At 37.3% G+C, this 25,164-nt stretch overlaps 1 protein-coding gene across 1 annotated transcript in view; it reads right to left on the minus strand.

Moving 5' to 3' along the window:
* LOC132545186 (uncharacterized) overlaps window positions 1–25,164 on the minus strand; it is a 46,774-nt gene that overhangs the window by 11,173 nt on the left and 10,437 nt on the right. The window contains exons 5-11 of the mRNA XM_060208863.1: window positions 14,980–15,070; window positions 13,923–13,999; window positions 10,889–10,999; window positions 10,234–10,293; window positions 9,475–9,631; window positions 8,859–9,060; window positions 6,374–6,452 (exon numbers count right to left, since the gene is read on the minus strand). Coding sequence (XP_060064846.1) covers window positions 6,374–6,452; window positions 8,859–9,060; window positions 9,475–9,631; window positions 10,234–10,293; window positions 10,889–10,999; window positions 13,923–13,999; window positions 14,980–15,070 — 777 coding nt within the window. The remainder of the gene's footprint in view (window positions 1–6,373; window positions 6,453–8,858; window positions 9,061–9,474; window positions 9,632–10,233; window positions 10,294–10,888; window positions 11,000–13,922; window positions 14,000–14,979; window positions 15,071–25,164) is intronic.

A 25,164-nucleotide genomic window follows, 5' to 3' on the forward strand; every position in this document is an offset into this window, starting at 1 on the left:
AGGCTGGACATCACAGGGAACTAAAAACATTGAGTCAGACATGACATCACAGGGAACTAAAAACATTGAGTCAGACATGACATCACAGGGAACTGAAACATTGAGTCAGGCTGGACATCGCAGGGGACTGAAACATTGAGTCAGACTGGACATCGCAGGGGACTGAAACATTGAGTCAGGCAGGACATCACAGGGGACTGAAACAGAGTCAGGGTGGTATCACAGGGAACTGAAACAGAGTCAGGGTGGACATCACAGGGGACTGAAACATTGAGTCAGACTGGACATCACAGGGAACTAAAAACATTGAGTCAGACATGACATCACAGGGAACTGAAACATTGAGTCAGACAGGACATCACAGTGAACTGAAACATCGAGTCAGGCTGGACATCACAGGGAACTAAAAACATTGAGTCAGACATGACATCACAGGGAACTGAAACATTGAGTCAGACAGGACATCACAGTGAACTGAAACATTGAGTCAGGCTGGACATCGCAGGGGACTGAAACATTGAGTCAGACATGACATCACAGGGAACTGAAACATCGAGTCAGACATGACATCACAGGGAACTAAAAACATTGAGTCAGACAGGACATCACAGGGAACTGAAACATTGAGTCAGACAGGACATCACAGTGAACTGAAACATTGAGTCAGGCTGGACATCGCAGGGGACTGAAACATTGAGTCAGACTGGACATCGCAGGGGACTGAAACATTGAGTCAGGCAGGACATCACAGGGGACTGAAACAGAGTCAGGGTGGACATCACAGGGGACTGAAACAGAGTCAGGGTGGTATCACAGGGGACTGAAACAGAGTCAGGGTGGTATCACAGGGGACTGAAACAGTCAGGGTGGTATCACAAGAGACTGAAACATTGAGTCAGGAATGTATCACAGGGGACTGAAACAGAGTCAGGGTGGTATCGCAGGGGACTGAAACATTGAGTCAGGGTGGTATCGCAGGGGACTGAAACATTGAGTCAGGGTGGTATCACAGGGGACTGAAACAGAGTCAGGGTGGTATCACAAGGGACTGAAACATTGAGTCAGGCTGGTATCACAGGGGACTGAATCATTGAGTCACGGTGGTATCACAAGGGACTGAAACATTGAGTCACGGTGGTATCACAAGGGACTGAAACATTGAGTCAGGCTTGTATCACAAGGAACTGAAACATTGAGTCAGGGTGGTATCACAAGGGAATGAAACATTGAGTCAGGGTGGTATCGCAGGGGACTGAAACAGAGTCAGGGTGGTATCACAGGGAACTGAAACAGAGTCAGGGTGGTATCACAGGGAACTGAAACAGAGTCAGGGTGGAACCGCAGGGGACTGAAACATTGAGTCAGGCTGGTATCACAGAGGACTGAATCATTGAGTCAGGGTGGTATCACAAGGGACTGAAACATTGAGTCAGGGTGGTATCACAAGGGACTGAAACATTGAGTCAGGCTTGTATCACAAGGAACTGAAACATTGAGTCAGGGTGGTATCACAAGGGAATGAAACATTGAGTCAGGGTGGTATCGCAGGGGACTGAAACAGAGTCAGGGTGGCATCGCTGGGGACTGAAACAGACTCAGGGTGGTATCACAAGGGACTGAAACATTGAGTCAGGCTTGTATCACAGGGAACTGAAACAGACTCAGGGTGGTATCACAGGGAACTGAAACAGAGACAGGGTGGTATCACAGGGAACTGAAACAGAGTCAGGGTGGTATCACAAGCGACTGAAACACGGAGTCAGGGTGGTATCACAGGGAACTGAAACAGAGTCAGGGTGGTATCGAAGGGGACTGAAACATTGAGTCAGGGTGGTATTGCAGGGGACTGAAACATTGAGTCAGGTTGGTATCACAAGGGACTGAAACATTGAGTCAGGGTGGTATCACAAGGGACTGAAACATTGAGTCAGGCTTGTATCACAAAGGACTGAAACATTGAGTCAGGGTGGTATCACAAGGGACTGAAACATTGAGTCAGGGTGGTATCACAAGGGACTGAAACATTGAGTCAGACTTGTATCACAAGGAACTGAAACATTGAGTCAGGGTGGTATCACAAGGGAATGAAACATTGAGTCAGGGTGGTATCACAAGGGACTGAAACATTGAGTCAGGGTGGTATCATAGGGCACTGAAACAGAGTCAGGGTGGTATCGCAGGGGACTGAAACAGAGTCAGGGTGCATCGCAGGGGACTGAAACAGAGACAGGGTGGTATCACAGTGAACTGAAACAGAGTCAGGGTGGAAACAGAGTCAGGGTGGTATCGCAGGGGACTGAAACATTGAGTCAGGGTGGTATCGCAGGGGACTGAAACATTGAGTCAGGGTGGTATCGCAGGGGACTGAAACATTGAGTCAGGGTGGTATCGCAGGGGACTGAAACAAAGTCAGAGTGGTATCACAAGGGACTGAAACATTGAGTCAGGGTGGTATCACAAGGGACTGAAACATTGAGTCAGGCTGGTATCACAGGGGACTGAATCATTGAGTCACGGTGGTATCACAAGGGACTGAAACATTGAGTCAGGGTGGTATCACAAGGGACTGAAACATTGAGTCAGGCTTGTATCACAAGGAACTGAAACATTGAGTCAGGGTGGTATCACAAGGGAATGAAACATTGAGTCAGGGTGGTATCGCAGGGGACTGAAACATTGAGTCAGGCAGGACATCACAGGGGACTGAAACAGAGTCAGGGTGGTATCACAGGGAACTGAAACAGAGTCAGGGTGGACATCACAGGGGACTGAAACAGAGTCAGGGTGGTATCACAGGGGACTGAAACAGAGTCAGGGTGGTATCACAGGGGACTGAAACAGTCAGGGTGGTATCACAAGAGACTGAAACATTGAGTCAGGAATGTATCACAGGGGACTGAAACAGAGTCAGGGTGGTATCGCAGGGGACTGAAACATTGAGTCAGGGTGGTATCGCAGGGGACTGAAACATTGAGTCAGGGTGGTATCACAGGGGACTGAAACAGAGTCAGGGTGGTATCACAAGGGACTGAAACATTGAGTCAGGGTGGTATCACAGGGGACTGAAACATTGAGTCAGGCTGGTATCACAGGGGACTGAATCATTGAGTCACGGTGGTATCACAAGGGACTGAAACATTGAGTCAGAGTGGTATCACAAGGGACTGAAACATTGAGTCAGGCTTGTATCACAAGGAACTGAAACATTGAGTCAGGGTGGTATCACAAGGGAATGAAACATTGAGTCAGGGTGGTATCGCAGGGGACTGAAACAGAGTCAGGGTGGTATCACAGGGAACTGAAACAGAGTCAGGGTGGTATCACAGGGAACTGAAACAGAGTCAGGGTGGAACCGCAGGGGACTGAAACATTGAGTCAGTCTGGTATCACAGAGGACTGAATCATTGAGTCAGGGTGGTATCACAAGGGACTGAAACATTGAGTCAGGGTGGTATCACAGGGGACTGAAACATTGAGTCAGGCTTGTATCACAAGGAACTGAAACATTGAGTCAGGGTGGTATCACAAGGGAATGAAACATTGAGTCAGGCTGGTATCGCAGGGGACTGAAACAGAGTCAGGGTGGCATCGCTGGGGACTGAAACAGACTCAGGGTGGTATCACAAGGGACTGAAACATTGAGTCAGGCTTGTATCACAGGGAACTGAAACAGACTCAGGGTGGTATCACAGGGAACTGAAACAGAGACAGGGTGGTATCACAGGGAACTGAAACAGAGTCAGGGTGGTATCACAAGGGACTGAAACACGGAGTCAGGGTGGTATCACAGGGAACTGAAACAGAGTCAGGGTGGTATCGAAGGGGACTGAAACATTGAGTCAGGGTGGTATTGCAGGGGACTGAAACATTGAGTCAGGTTGGTATCACAAGGGACTGAAACATTGAGTCAGGGTGGTATCACAAGGGACTGAAACATTGAGTCAGGCTTGTATCACAAAGGACTGAAACATTGAGTCAGGGTGGTATCACAAGGGACTGAAACATTGAGTCAGGGTGGTATCACAAGGGACTGAAACATTGAGTCAGACTTGTATCACAAGGAACTGAAACATTGAGTCAGGGTGGTATCACAAGGGAATGAAACATTGAGTCAGGGTGGTATCACAAGGGACTGAAACATTGAGTCAGGGTGGTATCATAGGGCACTGAAACAGAGTCAGGGTGGTATCGCAGGGGACTGAAACAGAGTCAGGGTGCATCGCAGGGGACTGAAACAGAGACAGGGTGGTATCACAGTGAACTGAAACAGAGTCAGGGTGGAAACAGAGTCAGGGTGGTATCGCAGGGGACTGAAACATTGAGTCAGGGTGGTATCGCAGGGGACTGAAACATTGAGTCAGGGTGGTATCGCAGGGGACTGAAACATTGAGTCAGGGTGGTATCGCAGGGGACTGAAACAAAGTCAGAGTGGTATCACAAGGGACTGAAACATTGAGTCAGGGTGGTATCACAAGGGACTGAAACATTGAGTCAGGCTGGTATCACAGGGGACTGAATCATTGAGTCACGGTGGTATCACAAGGGACTGAAACATTGAGTCAGGGTGGTATCACAAGGGACTGAAACATTGAGTCAGGCTTGTATCACAAGGAACTGAAACATTGAGTCAGGGTGGTATCACAAGGGAATGAAACATTGAGTCAGGGTGGTATCGCAGGGGACTGAAACAGAGTCAGGGTGGTATCACAGGGGACTGAAACAGAGTCAGGGTGGTATCACAGGGAACTGAAACAGAGTCAGGGTGGTATCACAGGGAACTGAAACAGAGTCAGGGTGGAACCGCAGGGGACTGAAACAGAGTCAGGGTGGTATCGCAGGGGACTGAAAGATTCAGTCAGACAAGACATTGCAGGGGACTGAAACATTGAGTCAGGGTGGTATCACAATGGACTGAAATATCTGGTTAGGGTGGTGTCACCGGGTACAGAAATATTTTGGTCAGTCATAAAACCACAATGGACTGAAATTTCATGTCAGTTAAAACAATTATAATTACTTCAGTGACAAGGATGTTACAGGGTTTCCTTTAAGTTAGATGTTGATTAAGTAGAGTGAATGGCAAAACAGAAGTTACTGTGCAGAAACCAATGCTTACAGATGGACATCAGCATAAAGTGTCTCTGCTCACACTAACATGGGGGAGTCTTCTCACACAAACATGGGGGAGACTTATCACACTAACATGGGGGAGACTCCTCACACTAACATGGGAGAGACTCCTCACACTAACATGGGGGAGACTTCTCACACTATCATGGGGGAGACTTCTCACACTAACATGAGGGAGACTTCCCACACTAACATGGGGGAGATGTCTCACACTAACATGGGAAAGACTTCTCACACTAACATGGGTGAGACTCCTAACACTAACATGGGAGAGACTCCTCACACTAACATGGCGGAGACTCCTCACAGTAACATGGGGGATACTTCTCACACTAACATGGGGGAGACTCCTCACACTAACATGGCGGAGACTTCTCACACTAACATGGGGGATACTTCTCACACTAACATGGGGGAGACTCCTCACACTAACATGGGGGAGACTCCTCACACTAACATGGGGGAGACTCCTCACACTAACATGGCGGAGACTCCTCACAGTAACATGGGGGATACTTCTCACACTAACATGGGGGAGACTCCTCACACTAACATGGCGGAGACTTCTCACACTAACATGGCAGAGACTCCTCACACTAACATGGCGGAGACTTATCACACTAACATGGGGGAGACTTCTCACACTAACATGGGGGAGACTTCTCACACTAACATGGGGGAGACTTCTCACACTAACATGGCAGAGACTTCTCACACTAACATGGGGGAGACTTCTCACACTAACATGGCGGAGACTCCTCACACTAACATGGGGGAGACTTATCACACTAACATGAGGGAGACTTCCCATACTAACATGGGGGAGACTCCTCACACTAACATGGGGAAGACTTCTCACACTAACATGGGGGAGACTCCTCACACTAACATGAGATAGACTCCTCACACTAACATGGTGGAGACTACTCACACTAATATTTATCAAGATTAAATACTTCCCCTTCAGGAAAGATCACATAAAATAGTTCCGAGGGGTTACAGCAATGGCTGTAAAAGTGACACCAAGTAAAATCCTTGCATCTCTACAAGCATGACAGTGTAATAGAGGTATATTTGTTCCAATGCCTTCATTAACTGGGAAGCTTTATTATACTCAACCAATCCAGCTAAAGACAAGTTCTTTCAAGTGGTATATTAATTATATACCAGAATTTCATTACAATATATCTGACTGCCTGCTCATTCTGTTTTAAGGGTCTCACTAAGGTCACAGATTTCGAACCTTCTGCATTGGCTGGACCAGTCGGACATCATAAACCATGAATCCATCCACACCTGCTCTGATCTCTTTCCCTTTACCTCTGGAACACAAATTGAAAATTTTCTTTCAGGATAGTAAATAATCGTAATCCTAATCATTTAAGAGTATTCTTATGAGATGGAATCTGGCAGTTCTATAAAATTTATCATGTTTCACAATGAGGAAAACCTCCTTATTACCTTCTAATAGAATATAATTCCAGATATGGTTTATACTTTTGGGAGGAAACTGTTATGTAAAACTTTTTATTGTTAGTTGGGTGTAAAGATCAATCAATCAAAATCTGAACTCTGGACACTTTGTACAACCAGATCTCATGAACTCTGGACACTTTGTACAACCAGATCTCATGAACTCTGGACACTTTGTACAACCAGATCTCATGAACTCTGGACACTTTGTACAACCAGATCTCATGAACTCTGGACACTTTGTACAACCAGATCTCATGAACTCTGGACACTTTGTACAACCAGATCTCATGAACTCTGGACACTTTGTACAACCAGATCTCATGAACTCTGGACACTTTGTACAACCAGATCTCATGAACTCTGGACACTTTGTACAACCAGATCTCATGAACTCTGGACACTTTGTACAACCAGATCTCATGAACTCTGGACACTTTGTACAACCAGATCTCATGAACTCTGGACACTTTGTACAACCAGATCTCATGAACTCTGGACACTTTGTACAACCAGATCTCATGAACTCTGGACACTTTGTACAACCAGATCTCATGAACTCTGGACACTTTGTACAACCAGATCTCATGAACTCTGGACACTTTGTACAACCAGATCTCATGAACTCTGGACACTTTGTACAACCAGATCTCATGAACTCTGGACACTTTGTACAACCAGATCTCATGAACTCTGGACACTTTGTACAACCAGATCTCATGAACTCTGGACACTTTGTACAACCAGATCTCATGAACTCTGGACACTTTGTACAACCAGATCTCATGAACTCTGGACACTTTGTACAACCAGATCTCATGAACTCTGGACACTTTGTACAACCAGATCTCATGAACTCTGGACACTTTGTACAACCAGATCTCATGAACTCTGGACACTTTGTACAACCAGATCTCATGAACTCTGGACACTTTGTACAACCAGATCTTATAATAATATGTACACGATGATCTATGAAGCTTCAAGCAAAGCTGTCTATATTGGAAAATATGTTTGAACTGAAATCCGAAAATATTTGCCTTCTGATAGATAAGTTTTTTAATCTCTCTAAAATTTGCTCTAACCTTGAAATGTTTAGTGAGGAGATGTCAACCTTTTGATACATTTTTAAAACTCACTCTCTTCTTATTGGGCTAAAATAGTCAAACAGTGGCATATTTTCTGGTATATAGAATACATGTACTGCAAAATATTTTCAATGATTCAAGTTATTGAAGGTGTAATAAAAGCTCTAGACAAATTTATACATTTGTCATGAAACTCCTGAAACAAACTTTGGGCTCTAAAATTATTTTTCATGTATCTATTTTTGAAAAATAATGGTAACGAGAGATTCCAGAGAAATTTTGTCATCCATCATTGTTTGATCTTGTGTTTCTTCAAAAGTTGGATCTTTTCCCTTCTTTTCTTCTCTCTCCTCTTATTTTCTCTTAATTATAGAAAATTTTATTTTCTCACTGAAAATGTAAGCAGGATCCCTTCAGATGATCTTTAGCCACTTGAATATAGAATAAGTACGGTGAGGTTAAGGCATCCCTGAGGGATATTGGCACACAACGCTGTTTGATCTCAGTTTTTCTTTAAAGGTTTTCCCTTTTTTCTCTGCTTTCATCTTATTTGCTCTGAATTTAAAGAGTACTCCATTTAAGAATTAGCAATAATGATCTTTAATTGTCAAATCAATAAATGGATGCCTGTCAGTAATTTTATTTTTCTGATCAGTTCCAAAATCAAAAGAGCACAATCTGAGGCCAAAGACAACCTAAATGATTTTATAAAATCTGAGCAACATCGAAAAAATAGCAACAACAAGACTTCTTTAATGACAGACAATGTCATACCATAATAATCCACCAAAATGTTTGACAGGCATATAAAAATTCATATTTTCTCTTACCACATGACCCTACTTTAATTGGTACATTTTGGGCTAATGTCCATATTCTCATTCAATTATGGAGGGGGAGGGGAGGAAGGAGGATGTGAGCTCTGGATTTTGTTTGCTTCCATCATCAGTTATCAAAAATCCTATGTTTTGAGAATTTTTATGATTTTTTTGGGAAAAACAAGTAATATCACCATAAAAATAACATAAAATATGGAATAAGGCCAGAATTTGGACCCAATAATACTGGCAAGAAAAACGGTATTCATCAATGATGTTTCTTATATCAGAAATTTTTACAAGAATACATCATAGATCAGACAGCGGAAAGAGAGAGTGTGAAACTTACTGTCTGACAGAGTGTAAAACTTTTTCATAATCCACACTTGTTACTGTGGAGTTTGGAAGTAAGGAAGCCGCCATTCCTCCTGTTGCTGGGCAACCACGACGATGACAAGTTGCCACAACCAAGTCCATGTAACTCTTTAAGAAGTGTCGGTCCATGGAAACATATTTGTTCCTGTCAGGCAGTAGAAATTCCTTCCAGGTACCTGTAATATGGAGCTGTGTAATCTTCAAGGCCAAATAACTGTTTCTGTTTATAGCCTGTCTTTGCCTGCCAGTCCTTGTTTTTTGTTTTTGCCAGAAAATGAACTTTTTGTTAAAACAACTTACAAAAAATAATTGTGGCAATTGTTTATTCCCTTTAGTAAATTTTTTGTCAAATAGCAAGTGGAAACAAACTGACCAATCAGAATCAAACAAACCACATTCATATGCAAAATACACATATAACATGATAATTGATTATCATTCATCCAATCCTTAATCCAAAACATTTGGAAATTTGATCAAATTTAGGCAAGATATCACATGGACTTTCTAAGAATTTGACTTTAATTTGAAGGCAGGGAGGTAAAACCCAAAACATTTCTGAACTATATCTAACTAGTTATCTGACTTACCAAACTTGTTGATAAAGGAAGCAGAGTAATCCCAGATCCCACAGTTTAATCCTGCACTGTGATCTTGTAATTCATATAAAATCTCCTCCATCTCAAACGTGGCTAGGACATTCTCAATCAGAACGCAGGCCTTCACACAGCCATGGGGGAGTCCCAACTGTACAGTGAAACATCTTAGACAATAAGTAAGTCACTTGGACCTTAACTTACAGGAGTCCCAACTGTACAGTGAATCATCACAGACAATTAGTAAGTCACTTAGACCTTAACTTACAGGAGTCCCAACTGTACAGTGAAACATCTTAGACAATATTTAAGTCACTTGGACCTTAACTTACAGGAGTCCCAACTGTACAGTGAAACATCTCAGACAATTAGTAAGTCACTTAGACCTTAACTTACAAAGCGTATATATGAGTAACATGTCCAAATAATGCACACAATGCCACAAGTTCACACACAATGTGTTGTGACAATATATAGTGCAATAATAATACAACTATGAGAAATATCGTCATATCGCAGTTAAAGTTGTTATGAATGACACAGTTTTGCAAGTAAACATTATTCCAGTATTGTGCTCAATCGTAATCCAACCTGATGATGTCAACAATAATGATTGAATTTTAATAACCCAAGAAAATTTCCAGGTTTTGAGCAGGATACATGTGCAACTTTAAAGTTATATAGTTTAATATACAAAGTATATTCTAATTAAATCAATTTTTACTATCTCGGATTCTGGAACCATCAACTTGCCTTTTTTTCTGTCCAGGAAAATATTTGATTCCAAACATGAGCTTCTTGTCTGCCTTCCAGCTGATGAAAATAAATTAAAATAAAAAATGCATTAGGGCTCACACATATACCTTGATCCTTTCCCCATTCCCTGATCTTTCATCTTTAATTAAATCTGTTGATATACCAGAGATTATCTTGTACACAATATTTCCATTTCAGAGATGGTCAGGGAAATCTTTTGGCCTTTAACCTTGACCTATGACCACCAAAGTCATATGTAGAACTGGGTAGATTGATGCTATGATGCAAATGTGAATTAACTCTGTCCTGGAGTTCATGAGATGTTTTTTGTACATAAGCTTTTTTTACAAAAATTGTCAAAGGTGACCTTTGACCTTATTCATTGACATTCCCCAAAATATCTCATCAAGTGTAGAAATTGATTCTGTGATGCTGTGGTGTTCATAAGAAGTAATTTTGCCACAGGTTTTATATGATACAAGTTGTACACAAGATTTGCATGCACAGACAGACATATAGATGCATGTCCATACACAGTGATAACTATATCAGCCTCCTCCTTCCCCACCCAACACTCAAGTGAGATGGGTCTGGAGTATAAAAACATGTAGATGTAATTTTACTTTTTTTACTATGTACAGGTAAGACATACCTTTGACAGGTAAAAGAAAGGTCCACTGTTATTTTTAAGCAGGAGTTTGGCATTATGGAACATCAATATTCCGAAGTCAAACAGAGGCCCTGGAATCTGCTTCCCGTTAACCTGTGGACAAACAAGACATACACATGGACTGTAACACCCTAAATAACTATGATCTGACACACAGATATCATCCTTTAAAGATTCTAACATTCAGCGACATTATCAGAAACAGGGCCAATCTATCTACATTATCATAAAATGACTCCTACTGGTCCTTAGTTGTACTCACCCTATTTTGGAGTTGATTCATCATAAATTTTGACATTAAAATTTCACAATTTCTTGGGACCACCCACAAATATGTCTGATGTAATAATTCATTGTCAGGTTGATAAAAAAAGACAGCACAAGTGAGAAACTCTTTTTAAGACAATGACTACAACACAAAAGCAAACAAATTCACTGACCAGTAATTAGTAATGTGATGTTGCATATGCACATGGCTATCATACAATATTACCTAAAGCTGAAGCAGTTTAGTGTCCGTTAATTGCATGACATTTTTTTCAGGAAAACTCAACAGAAATGGAAAGCATTATTGGAATAAACAGTTAGGTTTCTTTTGCAACACACCACAACTTCAGCATTTTCATTTGGTGACTTCATGAATTTCACTGTATTAAGGAGCAGTTGTAAAACCAGGTGAACAATTTCTTACAAACTTTTAAAAACATACATAGACCTGTTATATTAATACTGTTATATATTAAGTCCATTATTTTTGTACAGGTATATAAACTTATAAATATGTACATATATCTGTGTACACAGTCAAACCTGAATTTAAGGCCATGTTAAGGTCATCTCTACATAACAAATACTTGTCTAAAAGGTCATCTCTACATAACAAATACTTGTCTATACAGATCATCTATCTATATTAAGAGTAAATATTTGTTCATAATGACCATCTCTGTACATTAGGTGATCAAACCCACTAAAATTTTCCTTTATAGACCACTAAAATTTTCCTCTCCAACGAGTAGACTTTATAGACCACTAAAATTTTCCTCTCCAACGTGTAGCCTTTATAGACCACTAAAATTTTCCTCTCCAACGAGTAGCCTTTATAAACCACTAAAATTTTCCTCTCCAACGAGTAGCCTTTATAGACCACTAAAATTTTCCTCTCCAACAAGTAGCCTTTATAGACCACTAAAATTTTCCTCTCCAACCAGTAGCCTTTATAGACCACTAAAATTTTCCTCTCTAACGAGTAGCCTTTATAGACCACTAAAATTTTCCTCTCTAACGAGTAGCCTTTATAGACCACTAAAATTTTCCTCTCTAACGAGTAGCCTTTATAGACCACTAAAATTTTCCTCTCTAACGAGTAGCCTTTATAGACCACTAAAATTTTCCTCTCTAACGAGTAGCCTTTTATAGACCACTAAAATTTTCCTCTCTAACGAGTAAACTTTATAGACCACTAAAATTTTCCTCTCTAACGAGTAAACTTTATAGACCACTAAAATTTTCCTCTCTAACGAGTAGCCTTTATAGACCACTAAAATTTTCCTCTCCAACAAGTAGCCTTTATAGACCACTAAAATTTTCCTCTCCAACCAGTAGCCTTTATAGACCACTAAAATTTTCCTCTCCAACGAGTAGCCTTTATAGACCACTAAAATTTTCCTCTCTAACGAGTAGCCTTTATTGACCACTAAAATTTTCCTCTCCAACAAGTTGCCTTTATAGACCACTAAAATTTTCCTCTCTAACAAGTAGCCTTTATAGACCACTAAAATTTTCCTCTCTAACGAGTAGCCTTTATAGACCACTAAAATTTTCCTCTCTAACGAGTAGCCTTTATAGACCACTAAAATTTTCCTCTCTAACGAGTAGCCTTTATAGACCACTAAAATTTTCCTCTCCAACGAGTAGCCTTTATAGACCACTAAAATTTTCCTCTCCAAAGAGTAGCCTTTACAGACCAAACAGGTTTGACTGAATGTGCTTTAAGGAAAATGTAAATATTACAGCTAAAAGCTTTCAGGAATTAACAAGAATTGCTAGTGATGATAGAACTTTCTCAGTACTGATATGATAATGATAGCTTTCTAGTCATCATCAAGTACTGTATTGTCATTCACTAATATCCAAATGTCCCTTAAATAATTCCAGTGTATATTTCTGGGTCTCTCTAATATGGTATAAAACAGTTTTGTAAATCACCAGATACAACATAATGCAGGCTATTTGAAATGACATTGTGTTGTTGGCAAGCATAACTTCAAATTATCAGAAGTCAAATAACATGCTAATACTCCCTGAACTTATTTTAACACTGCCTAATTTATGTTTAGACTGACTTTTATTGTTTTCCCTTTATATATGTAATAAAAAGAAAATTAAATGGTTTCCCTTTGATATTTTATTTCACTTGTATGACAGAATATATCTTTATCTTTCTGACATTCTCTCATACTGATGAAATATCTATGATATTTAATGGGAAACCATTAAATAAAATCTATATATACACATCGCATTATTATGAAACCAAATATCAAATTCTGATAAAAACATGACATATGTGTTACTGAATCACTGGGTAATCATGTGAATATAAAGGTATAATTGGAATTTTAAATGACTTTCTGTTTCATTTGAGTATACATGAAATAAGTTTTAGAAATGTTTATTTTGAAACTCTCAAACACAATTCAGAGAAACTTCATATGAAATGAAAACAAATTCAAAATTATTTTTATCACATTACTCTGAAAAGTTACATTTCAACTGGTTTTAATGTAAAACTGTTACTTTGTTGTCCAATTTTTAAATACAACATAATGTCATTGTCCATATAAGTACATCACAATTGATTTCAATTGATACGACCAATGAAAAATGCTTCCTAATATATTACAATATTAACATATATATCACAGGTGCGAGTTTAGTGGATAACACTGATAATTTGATATAATAAATTATGTTTTTGCTTGATTATATATTTTTATATACATAAACACCCTACCAACACATTGGTTTCCACCATATTCCATGCTCTAGGCCTCATCATAAGTACTGGAAGTTGTTCTATGGTCGCTACACCTATAGAGTATCAGTTTACAGCATTGTATAGTGTATCTGTGCCCAAGATAGCCAACTATATCAAATCATTGTAGAATTTGATATCTAATTTGTGACTATCTTTCACACTGTCCAATTTGTAACAAGGACAAGAAATGCAATGGGGTCTGTGGCAAGGATTTGAACTATGACCTCTAGACAGATTGTCAATGATTTTTGAAATCCACCTCTAATGTTATCAAAGCCATAATTCCCTATTCTGTAAGCACCGAGTTTCTGATCATTATCTCTGATTCAGAGTCTAGGGGTGGGCTTATTACAGGACAATAAGAACAGAGTGTCTGATCATTATCTGTTTAGAGAACAATGAAGCAGAATTTTGGTTAATTTTACAGGAGAGCAATATATGTGGGTGGGCTTATTACTAGACATGGCCTTAATACTTAATAAATACAATAAATAAAACACTATAACATCAGTATTTACTTGTCAATGCCAAGAATCTCTGGCTCTCTCACCTGACACCCTACTGACCAAGCTATAAAACATGATCGACCACCTTGCTTATCATCACAAAGATATATAGCAGAAATTTACAAAGGAAAAATCACTTCATTTTAAAATTCAGTAAACTTAATTTCAAAGTTGTTTATTGATATTTATCTTTTTTATTCCATCAAGAGTGTATATAAGTTACAGAAAAACAGGATTAAAATTCAAATATGCAACATTTTTGCAATATTATGTATCTTTTTGAAGATACCGTTATTTTCTGTGTAATTTATTACATCAAATAAAAACACCATATCTTATTACTTATGGATAAGTCACTCCCCTCTATCAACTCTCATCCTCAACCATCCCTATTTTCTTCAAGGAGTGTTTTATTTACTGTATTTGTAATTCTCACTGACAAATCAGGAAACTGCAACTACGTAGAATCAGTCTTTTTTCTCAGAGAGCAGTGTGTGTATTGTGTGAAAGTTCTATATTTTACTGACCTGGGATTTGTCCATGTACTGCACGGTAGACATTGTATAATCCTGCAAGCTGATTGGTCCAGGTGGGGCAGTGACCATCATCAAAGTCGGTCTGTCAACAAAAATTAAATATAGTATTACGCATTCTCATGTTGGGAATGAGGTAACTCTCATAAAATTGCAATATTTCAGCCTCATCCTATTGGGTATAAGGATATTTCAGCCTTGTCCTATTGATGATCAGTTACTTCAACCTCATCGTATTGATAATCAGTTATTTCAACCTCATCATATTGAGTATCTATTTATTTCAGCTGTATCATATTATGAATCAAGTATTGCAGCCTTGTCATAATGAGAATCAGGTATTTCAGCTGTGTCACAATGAGAATCGGGTATTACAGCCATGTCATATTGAAAATCAGGTATTTCATCCTATCATAAAGAGAATCAGGTATTACAGCCATATCATATCGAAAATCAGGTATTACACCCATATCATATCGAAAATCAGGTATTACAGCCATATCATATTGAGAATCAGGTATTACAGCCATATCATATCGAAAATCAGGTATTACAGCCATATCATATTGAGAATCAGGTATTACAGCCATATCATATCGAGAATCAGGTATTACAGCCATATCATATCGAAAATCAGGTATTACAGCCATATCATATCGAGAATCAGGTATTACAGCCATATCATATCGAAAATCAGGTATTACAGCCATATCATATCGAAAATCAGGTATTACAGCCATATCTTATTGAGAATCAGGTATTACAGCCATATCATATTGAGAATCAGGTATTACAGCCATATCATATTGAGAATCAGGTATTACAGCCATATCATATTGAGAATCAGGTATTACAGCCATATCATATTAAAAATCAGTATTTCAGCTGTATCATATTGGGTATGGTAAGCCTCAAGAGTTAGGGAATGAATTACCATGACATTTTCAACAATTAGCCCAAACACAGTGGTTCTGACTTATTTGCAATATATTCATCCGTGAAATCAAGTCTCCACAAAATATTAATATTTTGAAAAACCACAAGAAATATACACAAAAATATATGATTTTACAGTAGCATTTGTTAGTAGTAACTTCACTTGCATGGCAATAGATCTGGGTAGCTTAATAACAATATATGGACTCAGAGTGGCAGTAGAATTTCTAATGTTGGGAATAAAGAATATGAGATTATATAAATATTCCATTACAATGAGATATAATCACAAGGACATGTAACAATGTTTCTGGGGGAGGGGGCTTGTGTAGTATATACTATAATTACTGGAGTGTATGTACACTGTTTCTGGGGGAGGGGACTTGTGTAGTATATACTATAATTACTGGGATATGTAACAATGTTTCTGGGGGAGGGGGCTTGTGTAGTATATACTATAATTACTGGGGTGTATGTAACAATGTTTCTGGGGGAGGGGGCTTGTGTAGTATATACTATAATTACTGGGGTATGTAACAATGTTTCTGGGGGAGGGGGCTTGTGTAGTATATACTATAATTACTGGGGTATGTAACAATGTTTCTGGGGGAGGGGGCTTGTGTAGTATATACTATAATTACTGGGGTGTATGTAACAATGTTTCTGGGGGAGGGGGCTTGTGTAGTATATACTATAATTACTGGGGTATGTAACAATGTTTCTGGGGGAGGGGGCTTGTGTAGTATATACTATAATTACTGGGGTATGTAACAATGTTTCTGGGGGAGGGGGCTTGTGTAGTATATACTATAATTACTGGGGTGTATGTAACAATGTTTCTGGGGGAGGGGGCTTGTGTAGTATATACTATAATTACTGGGGTATGTAACAATGTTTCTGGGGGAGGGGACTTGTGTAGTATATACTATAATTACTGGGGTATGTAACAATGTTTCTGGGGAGGGGGCTTGTGTAGTATATACTATAATTACTGGGGTATGTAACAATGTTTCTGGGGGAGGGGGCTTGTGTAGTATATACTATAATTACTGGGGTGTATGTAACAATGTTTCTGGGGGAGAGGGCTTGTGTAGTATATACTATAATTACTGGGGTATGTAACAATGTTTCTGGGGGAGGGGGCTTGTGTAGTATATACTATAATTACTGGGGTGTATGTAACAATGTTTCTGGGGGAGGGGGCTTGTGTAGTATATACTATAATTACTGGGGTATGTAACAATGTTTCTGGGGGAGGGGACTTGTGTAGTATATACTATAATTACTGGGGTATGTAACAATGTTTCTGGGGGAGGGGGCTTGTGTAGTATATACTATAATTACTGGGGTATGTAACAATGTTTCTAGGGGGAGGGGACTTGTGTAGTATATACTATAATTACTGGGGTATGTAACAATGTTTCTGGGGGAGGGGGCTTGTGTAGTATATACTATAATTACTGGGGTATGTAACAATGTTTCTGGGGGAGGGGGCTTGTGTAGTATATACTATAATTACTGGGGTGTATGTAACAATGTTTCTGGGGGAGGGGGCTTGTGTAGTATATACTATAATTACTGGGGTGTATGTACAATGTTTCTGGGGGAGGGGGCTTGTGTAGTATATACTATAATTACTGGGGTGTATGTACACTGTTTCTGGGGATGGGGGCTTGTGTATGTATATATCTAGTCATCTCACAATTTAAGCCCATACATCTTTGTTGCTTTTTAGTAAACTGGCATAAATTGTCATTCCATTGGCTTGCAGTAAGCACACCTCTCTAACTTCCCATCAGAATTTGTACGTTGCGATGAAATTATTACATACTTAATATGTAATATACAGTATCAAATTCTGCACAAACATAAAAAGTACTGATTTCTAGAAAGTATTGATAAAAAATGAAGACTTCCTTGAAAATCTTCCCTATGAAATATGTTTTAACCTAGAGTGACATTGTTGAAAATCATAGAGATGTGAAAAAGAAATGTACTTTCTATGAAATAAAGATTGGCCATATTAAGGCCGTGTTATATGATAATTGATAGATGAGGAACTCCTGTTTCCCACAGCAGTTTGTCAAATGTGATAAATAGCGGTGTTCTATTGGTCTCGCCTGGGGACCTGTCAGTCCTGTGGTGTGATAAACCAATAGCTGAAAACACTCTGTATATTAAATCTAACACCTAAAGAGACATATATCATTAAAATAGTGTTTGAGAAAAACATCCTCATTAAGGACCAGCTGGTGTTTTCTGAGACTTATTCATGGTGTTTTCCTTGAAAAATAAAAATAAAAAATAAACACAATTGACAAATTTTGATATTCATGTACTGTATATTGCACATACTACTGCTTTATATTTCGAGGTTGTCCAGGCCACAGGTTTTTAATTCTGTGTTTGATTGGAACTTAATTTCTTGTTATCTTTAATATCTATTAATGTAGCAAAATCGAACCCTCCACTAATATTACCATCTATACAGTAAATAATTGTTAGACTTTGGATTTTGTTAGAAATTTCTGAAGACAACCACAAATAAACCATGTGACCAATATGCATACTCAAATGTACAGGTGTAGTAGGCATGTTTACAAGTGTGATGTTGCATGTGCTGTACGCTGATGTTATATCACATGTAGAATACTGTTTTAAAGTCATTCAGGAACTTGTTTTGTTGTCTGAATAGAGCATATACATGCATTTGTAGATATCAGTGAAATACATGAAAGGAAAGATTTGACAAATCATATATTGCAGGAAATTTTTAACATCAACTTCTTTGATATGTATAACATTGCAAAAATTAGAAGTAGTAAAGATGAACGGAAGAATAAATTTGGAAATCGACTAATCAATATGTGTAAGTTTAGTGATTTGTATATATGTAATGGTCGAGTTGGCAGCGATAAAAGTTCTGGCAAGTTTACTTGCAAAATCACAAGTGTAGTTGACTATGCTCATCAAATCTATTCTAATTTGTTGATGACTTTGAAGTTTTAGACATTAGCTTCTTATACTTGGATGCCCATCACCATTCATACTAAAGCCCATCCGATCGACGGTCAGTCAATTGATACATATAACTTCCAACCCAAAGAACTGATCAATAAGTGGGATAATACGAAAATACCAATAACCTTGATATTGAGAAGATACACGACATTATAAGAGTCATTGGTGAGGATCCTGATAATCACAATTTAGACGTTGATAACTTAGTAGCAGAGTTTGGTAATGTATTGGTAAATGCCGCTAAGGCTACTTTGGGTACATGACAAATTAATACTATAGATAACTTTTGTTCTATTTCAACAAATTTTATTGCTCAATATAAACAATTGAAGCAAAGGGATCAGGCATCAGGCATAGAGTTTGGCAACAATATAAATCAAACAATAAGGTAAAAATAAAATCTATACAGAACTAGTATACAGTAGAATACAATTGAATACAAAGGCTCCACTATATTACATCCTATGGCACATAATTATATTTATTTGATTCAAAGTTATGAATGAAAGCATTAACTTGAAATTAACCCCAAAATAGCTAGTTGTTCGACAAATAGGAAGTGATCATGAGTAATATTTTGGTTTATTACATGAATAACAAATTAATACTATGAACACAGTGGTGATAACTTTTGTTCAGGTAAACATAAAGAGAAGTCAAACCCTGGTTTAATAGAGAATGATACAAAGCAACAAAAAAAAATCAACTAATAAGAGTCAATATCGACGTCATAAAAATGACTTTTTCTTTAACAAATATAAAACGTCTGAAGAATCATACAAAAGAACTATGAGTAAATGTATTTATTCTTATAGATGCCACATGAGGTCGAAATTTAATAAATGAAAAAGTGGTAAATCAAAAGATTATTGGAAATTGTTGAATAGTTGTGTAAATAAAAAATCAAAAGCACAAATTTCCATGGATATGGTTTTCAATTATTTTAAAGAATTTAATGAAACAGATGATAATGATGTGGATGATAATGATGTGGATGAGCATATTATTTTAAATGTAGATGGTTTCAATGAGGTAATAAATAATGCTATAAGTAAAGAGGAAGTTGATAGAGCTATTAGACTGTTGAAAACAAATCAAGTAGGCTCGGATGATAATATCTTAAATGAGTATATAAAGCATTCGTCTCCTAAAATGATAGATCTATATGTTATGTTATTTAATGTTATTTTTGACAGTGGCAAGCTACCTGAACAATGGCTCACAGGTTGTATTATTCCAAAGGTTCAGTCAATGATACAAAAACCTATTACAATTGTTAGCTGTTTCGGAAAATTATTTACTGGGATATTAAATGAAAGACTCCAAAGGTATTCCGAAGAAAACAGTATTAGGTAAATGGTGTAGAATCAAGTTTTTTCCCATGTAATATTTGACTGAGGCAAGGGGAAAACTTAGTGTCTCCTTTTCTCTTTAGTTTATACCTAAATGATGTTGAAGATTTTTTTGTCTGAACATAATGTTAAAGGAACTAAATGCCTAAAAAGTCAGTTTGAACATGATCTCAATGTATTTATTAAACCTTTTATTTTGCTATATACAGATGACATAATATCGTTCTCAGATGATCTTAATGATTTACAAAATCAGCTTGATGTTTTAGTGAATATTGTAAGTGATGGCAATTAAAAATCAATATTGAAAAAACAAAATGTATGGTATTTCACAAAGGTAGATTTGTCAATAGAAACGTTTTTACCTATGGAAATGTAGTACTAGTAATAGAATGCATTTTTGAAAAAGGTAGCAAATTGAATTTGTCTGTTAAACGCATGTTTGATCTCTTTGATAAAATTGTAAAACCAATTCTGATATGTGGCTGCGAAATCTGGGGTTTCACGAATATTCAGAATATTGAAAATTAAAATTTTATAAGTTACCAATGGGTTTTAAAAAAATACATCAAATTACAAGGTTTTTCGGGAACTGGGTACAAACTCACTTTTAATTGAAAAAAAAAAATAGAATGATAAGTTACTGGTCACATATGTTATTGGCTAGACATACCAAACTCAATTTTGTAATGCATAATATGTTGTCTCATGTTTTTGTTAATGAAAATAAAGCAGTTCCGTATGTTAGTTTTATACAAAATATTTTAAATGAATGTGGATTGATGTACATTTGAAATTCCCAATTACAGGGAAATTTGAACTCACAATGGATTAAACTAACTAATTTTTGCAAAAATGGAATAATGATGTTTTTATTTCTTCAAAATCTGTATGTTATAGAATCTATAAAAATGATTTTAATTTTGAAAAATATTTTGAATTATTGTGGATAAAGAAAGAATACTATTTTGTAAGTTCAGAACAAATAATCATAAATTGATAGTCGAAACTGGCAGTAGGAATGAGGTGGAACAACAAAATAGATTAGGTCCGTATTGTGATACACAAGAAATAGGTGATGAATTCCATTATTTGTTAGTATGTCCATTCTTGACTAATGAAAGAAAAAATGATATTTAAGAAAATATTATTATACCCATCCAAATATCATTAAGTTTTTGTGTCTTATGAATACTACAAACATCAAAATCTTACGAAACCTGTGAAAGTTTACAAAAATTTTGTTTAAGAAAGTCTTATGATTTGTCCTTTACAATTCGTTGAATGTTGTATACATGTTTTCTCTGTATATAACCATTGTAAAGAGAATATGCAAATAAAATTGAAAAGTTGAAAGCTTATAGTAAGCACAAACCTATCACTGAAATGTCTAATATTTTCTGACTTTGGTTCAACAAAGATTGTAAATGGAGGTATGTTTATAGAAAGTGAATGTAAACAGCTTTTGTCTTAATGTCTTGAGTTATCACAAATAAGCTAATTCTGTTATAACAATACAGATTACATTTCTCTTTTTTTAATGAAAGTAGCATATATTGGGGCTTTAAGGAGTTCATGAAATATCCTGTACACAAGCACTGTTCTAGACATATATTGTGGCTTTAAGGAGTTCATGAAATATCCTGTACACAAACACTGTTCTAGATATATATTGGGGCTTTAAGGAGTTCATGGAATATCCTGTACACAAGCACTGTTCTAGATATATATTGGGGCTTTAAGGAGTTCATGAAATATCCTGTACACAAACACTGTTCTAGATATATATTGGGGCTTTAAGGAGTTCATGGAATATCCTGTACACAAGCACTGTTCTAGATATATATTGGGGCTTTAAGGAGTTCATGGAATATCCTGTACACAAGCACTGTTCTAGATATATATTGGGGCTTTAAGGAGTTCATAAAATATCCTGTACACTAGCACTGTTCTAGATATATATTGTGGCTTTAAGGAGTTCATGAAATATCCTGTACACAAACACTGTTCTAGATATATATTGGGGCTTTAAGGAGTTCATGAAATATCCTGTACACAAGCACTGTTCTAGATATATATTGTGGCTTTAAGGAGTTCATGAAATATCCTGTACACAAACACTGTTCTAGATATATATTGGGGCTTTAAGGAGTTCATGGAATATCCTGTACACAAGCACTGTTCTAGATATATATTGGGGCTTTAAGGAGTTCATGAAATATCCTGTACACAAACACTGTTCTAGATATATATTGGGGCTTTAAGGAGTTCATGAAATATCCTGTACACAAACACTGTTCTAGATATATATTGGGGCTTTAAGGAGTTCATGAAATATCCTGTACACAAACACTGTTCTATATATATATTGGAATATCCTGTACACAAACACTGGATATATATTGGGGCTTTAAGGAGTTCATGAAATATCCTGTACACAAACACTGTTCTAGATATATATTGGGGCTTTAAGGAGTTCATGAAATATCCTGTACACAAACACTGTTCTAGATATATATTGGGGCTTTAAGGAGTTCATGAAATATCCTGTACACAAACACTGTTCTAGATATATATTGGGGCTTTAAGGAGTTCATGAAATATCCTGTACACAAACACTGTTCTAGATATATATTGGGGCTTTAAGGAGTTCATGAAATATCCTGTACACAAACACTGTTCTAGATATATATTGGGGCTTTAAGGAGTTCATGAAATATCCTGTACACAAACACTGTTCTAGATATATATTGGGGCTTTAAGGAGTTCATGAAATATCCTGTACACAAACACTGTTCTAGATATATATTGTGGCTTTAAGGAGTTCATGAAATATCCTGTACACAAACACTGTTCTAGATATATATTGGGGCTTTAAGGAGTTCATGAAATATCCTGTACACAAACACTGTTCTAGATATATATTGGGGCTTTAAGGAGTTCATGAAATATCCTGTACACAAACACTGTTCTAGATATATATTGGGGCTTTAAGGAGTTCATGAAATATCCTGTACACTAGCACTGTTCTAGATATATATTGTGGCTTTAAGGAGTTCATGAAATATCCTGTACACAAGCACTGTTCTAGATATATATTGGGGCTTTAAGGAATGAAATATCCTGTACACAAGCACTGTTCTAGATATATATTGGGGCTTTAAGGAGTTCATGTAATATCCTGTACACAAGCACTGTTCTAGATATATATTGGGGCTTTAAGGAGTTCATGGAATATCCTGTACACAAGCACTGTTCTAGATATATATTGGGGCTTTAATATATATTGGGGCATGAAATATCCTGTACACAAGCACTGTTCTAGATATATATTGGGGCTTTAAGGAGTTCATGAAATATCCTGTACACAAACACTGTTCTAGATATATATTGGGGCTTTAAGGAGTTCATGAAATATCCTGTACACAAACACTGTTCTAGATATATATTGGGGCTTTAAGGAGTTCATGAAATATCCTGTACACAAACACTGTTCTAGATATATATTGGGGCTTTAAGGAGTTCATGAAATATCCTGTACACAAACACTGTTCTAGATATATATTGGGGCTTTAAGGAGTTCATGAAATATCCTGTACACAAACACTGTTCTAGATATATATTGTGGCTTTAAGGAGTTCATGAAATATCCTGTACACAAACACTGTTCTAGATATATATTGTGGCTTTAAGGAGTTCATGAAATATCCTGTACACAAACACTGTTCTAGATATATATTGGGGCTTTAAGGAGTTCATGAAATATCCTGTACACAAGCACTGTTCTAGATATATATTGGGGCTTTAAGGAGTTCATGAAATATACACTAGCACTGTTCTAGATATATATTGGGGCTTTAAGGAGTTCATGAAATATCCTGTACACTAGCACTGTTCTAGATATATATTGTGGCTTTAAGGAGTTCATGAAATATCCTGTACACTAGCACTGTTCTAGATATATATTGTGGCTTTAAGGAGTTCATGAAATATCCTGTACACTAGCACTGTTCTAGATATATATTGTGGCTTTAAGGAGTTCATGAAATATCCTGTACACAAGCACTGTTCTAGATATATATTGTGGCTTTAAGGAGTTAACGAAATATCCAGCACTCAAACACAGTTCTAGATATATATTGGGGCTTTAAGGAGTTCATGAAATATCCTGTACACAAGCACTGTTCTAGATATATATTGGGGCTTTAAGGAGTTCATGAAATATCCTGTACACAAACACTGTTCTAGATATATATTGGGGCTTTAAGGAGTTCATGAAATATCCTGTACACAAGCACTGTTCTAGATATATATTGTGGCTTTAAGGAGTTCATGAAATATCCTGTACACTAGCACTGTTCTAGATATATATTGTGGCTTTAAGGAGTTCATGAAATATCCTGTACACAAGCACTGTTCTAGATATATATTGTGGCTTTAAGGATATATAGTTGTGGCTTTAAGGAGTTCATGAAATATCCAGCACTCAAACACAGTTCTAGATATATATTGGGGCTTTAAGGAGTTCATGAAATATCCTGTACACAAGCACTGTTCTAGATATATATTGGGGCTTTAAGGAGTTCATGAAATATCCTGTACACAAGCACTGTTCTAGATATATATTGGGGCTTTAAGGAGTTCATGAAATATCCTGTACACAAGCACTGTTCTAGATATATATTGGGGCTTTAAGGAGTTAACGAAATATCCTGTACACAAGCACTGTTCTAGATATATATTGGGGCTTTAAGGAGTTCATGAAATATCCTGTACACAAGCACTGTTCTAGATATATATTGGGGCTTTAAGGAGTTCATGAAATATCCTGTACACAAGCACTGTTCTAGATATATATTGGGGCTTTAAG

The sequence above is a fragment of the Ylistrum balloti genome, unplaced genomic scaffold (genome assembly GCF_031769215.1).
Source record: "Ylistrum balloti isolate Yb309-2 unplaced genomic scaffold, AGI_CSIRO_Ybal_v1 Utg369830, whole genome shotgun sequence".
In the NCBI taxonomy this organism is placed as follows: domain Eukaryota; kingdom Metazoa; phylum Mollusca; class Bivalvia; order Pectinida; family Pectinidae; genus Ylistrum; species Ylistrum balloti.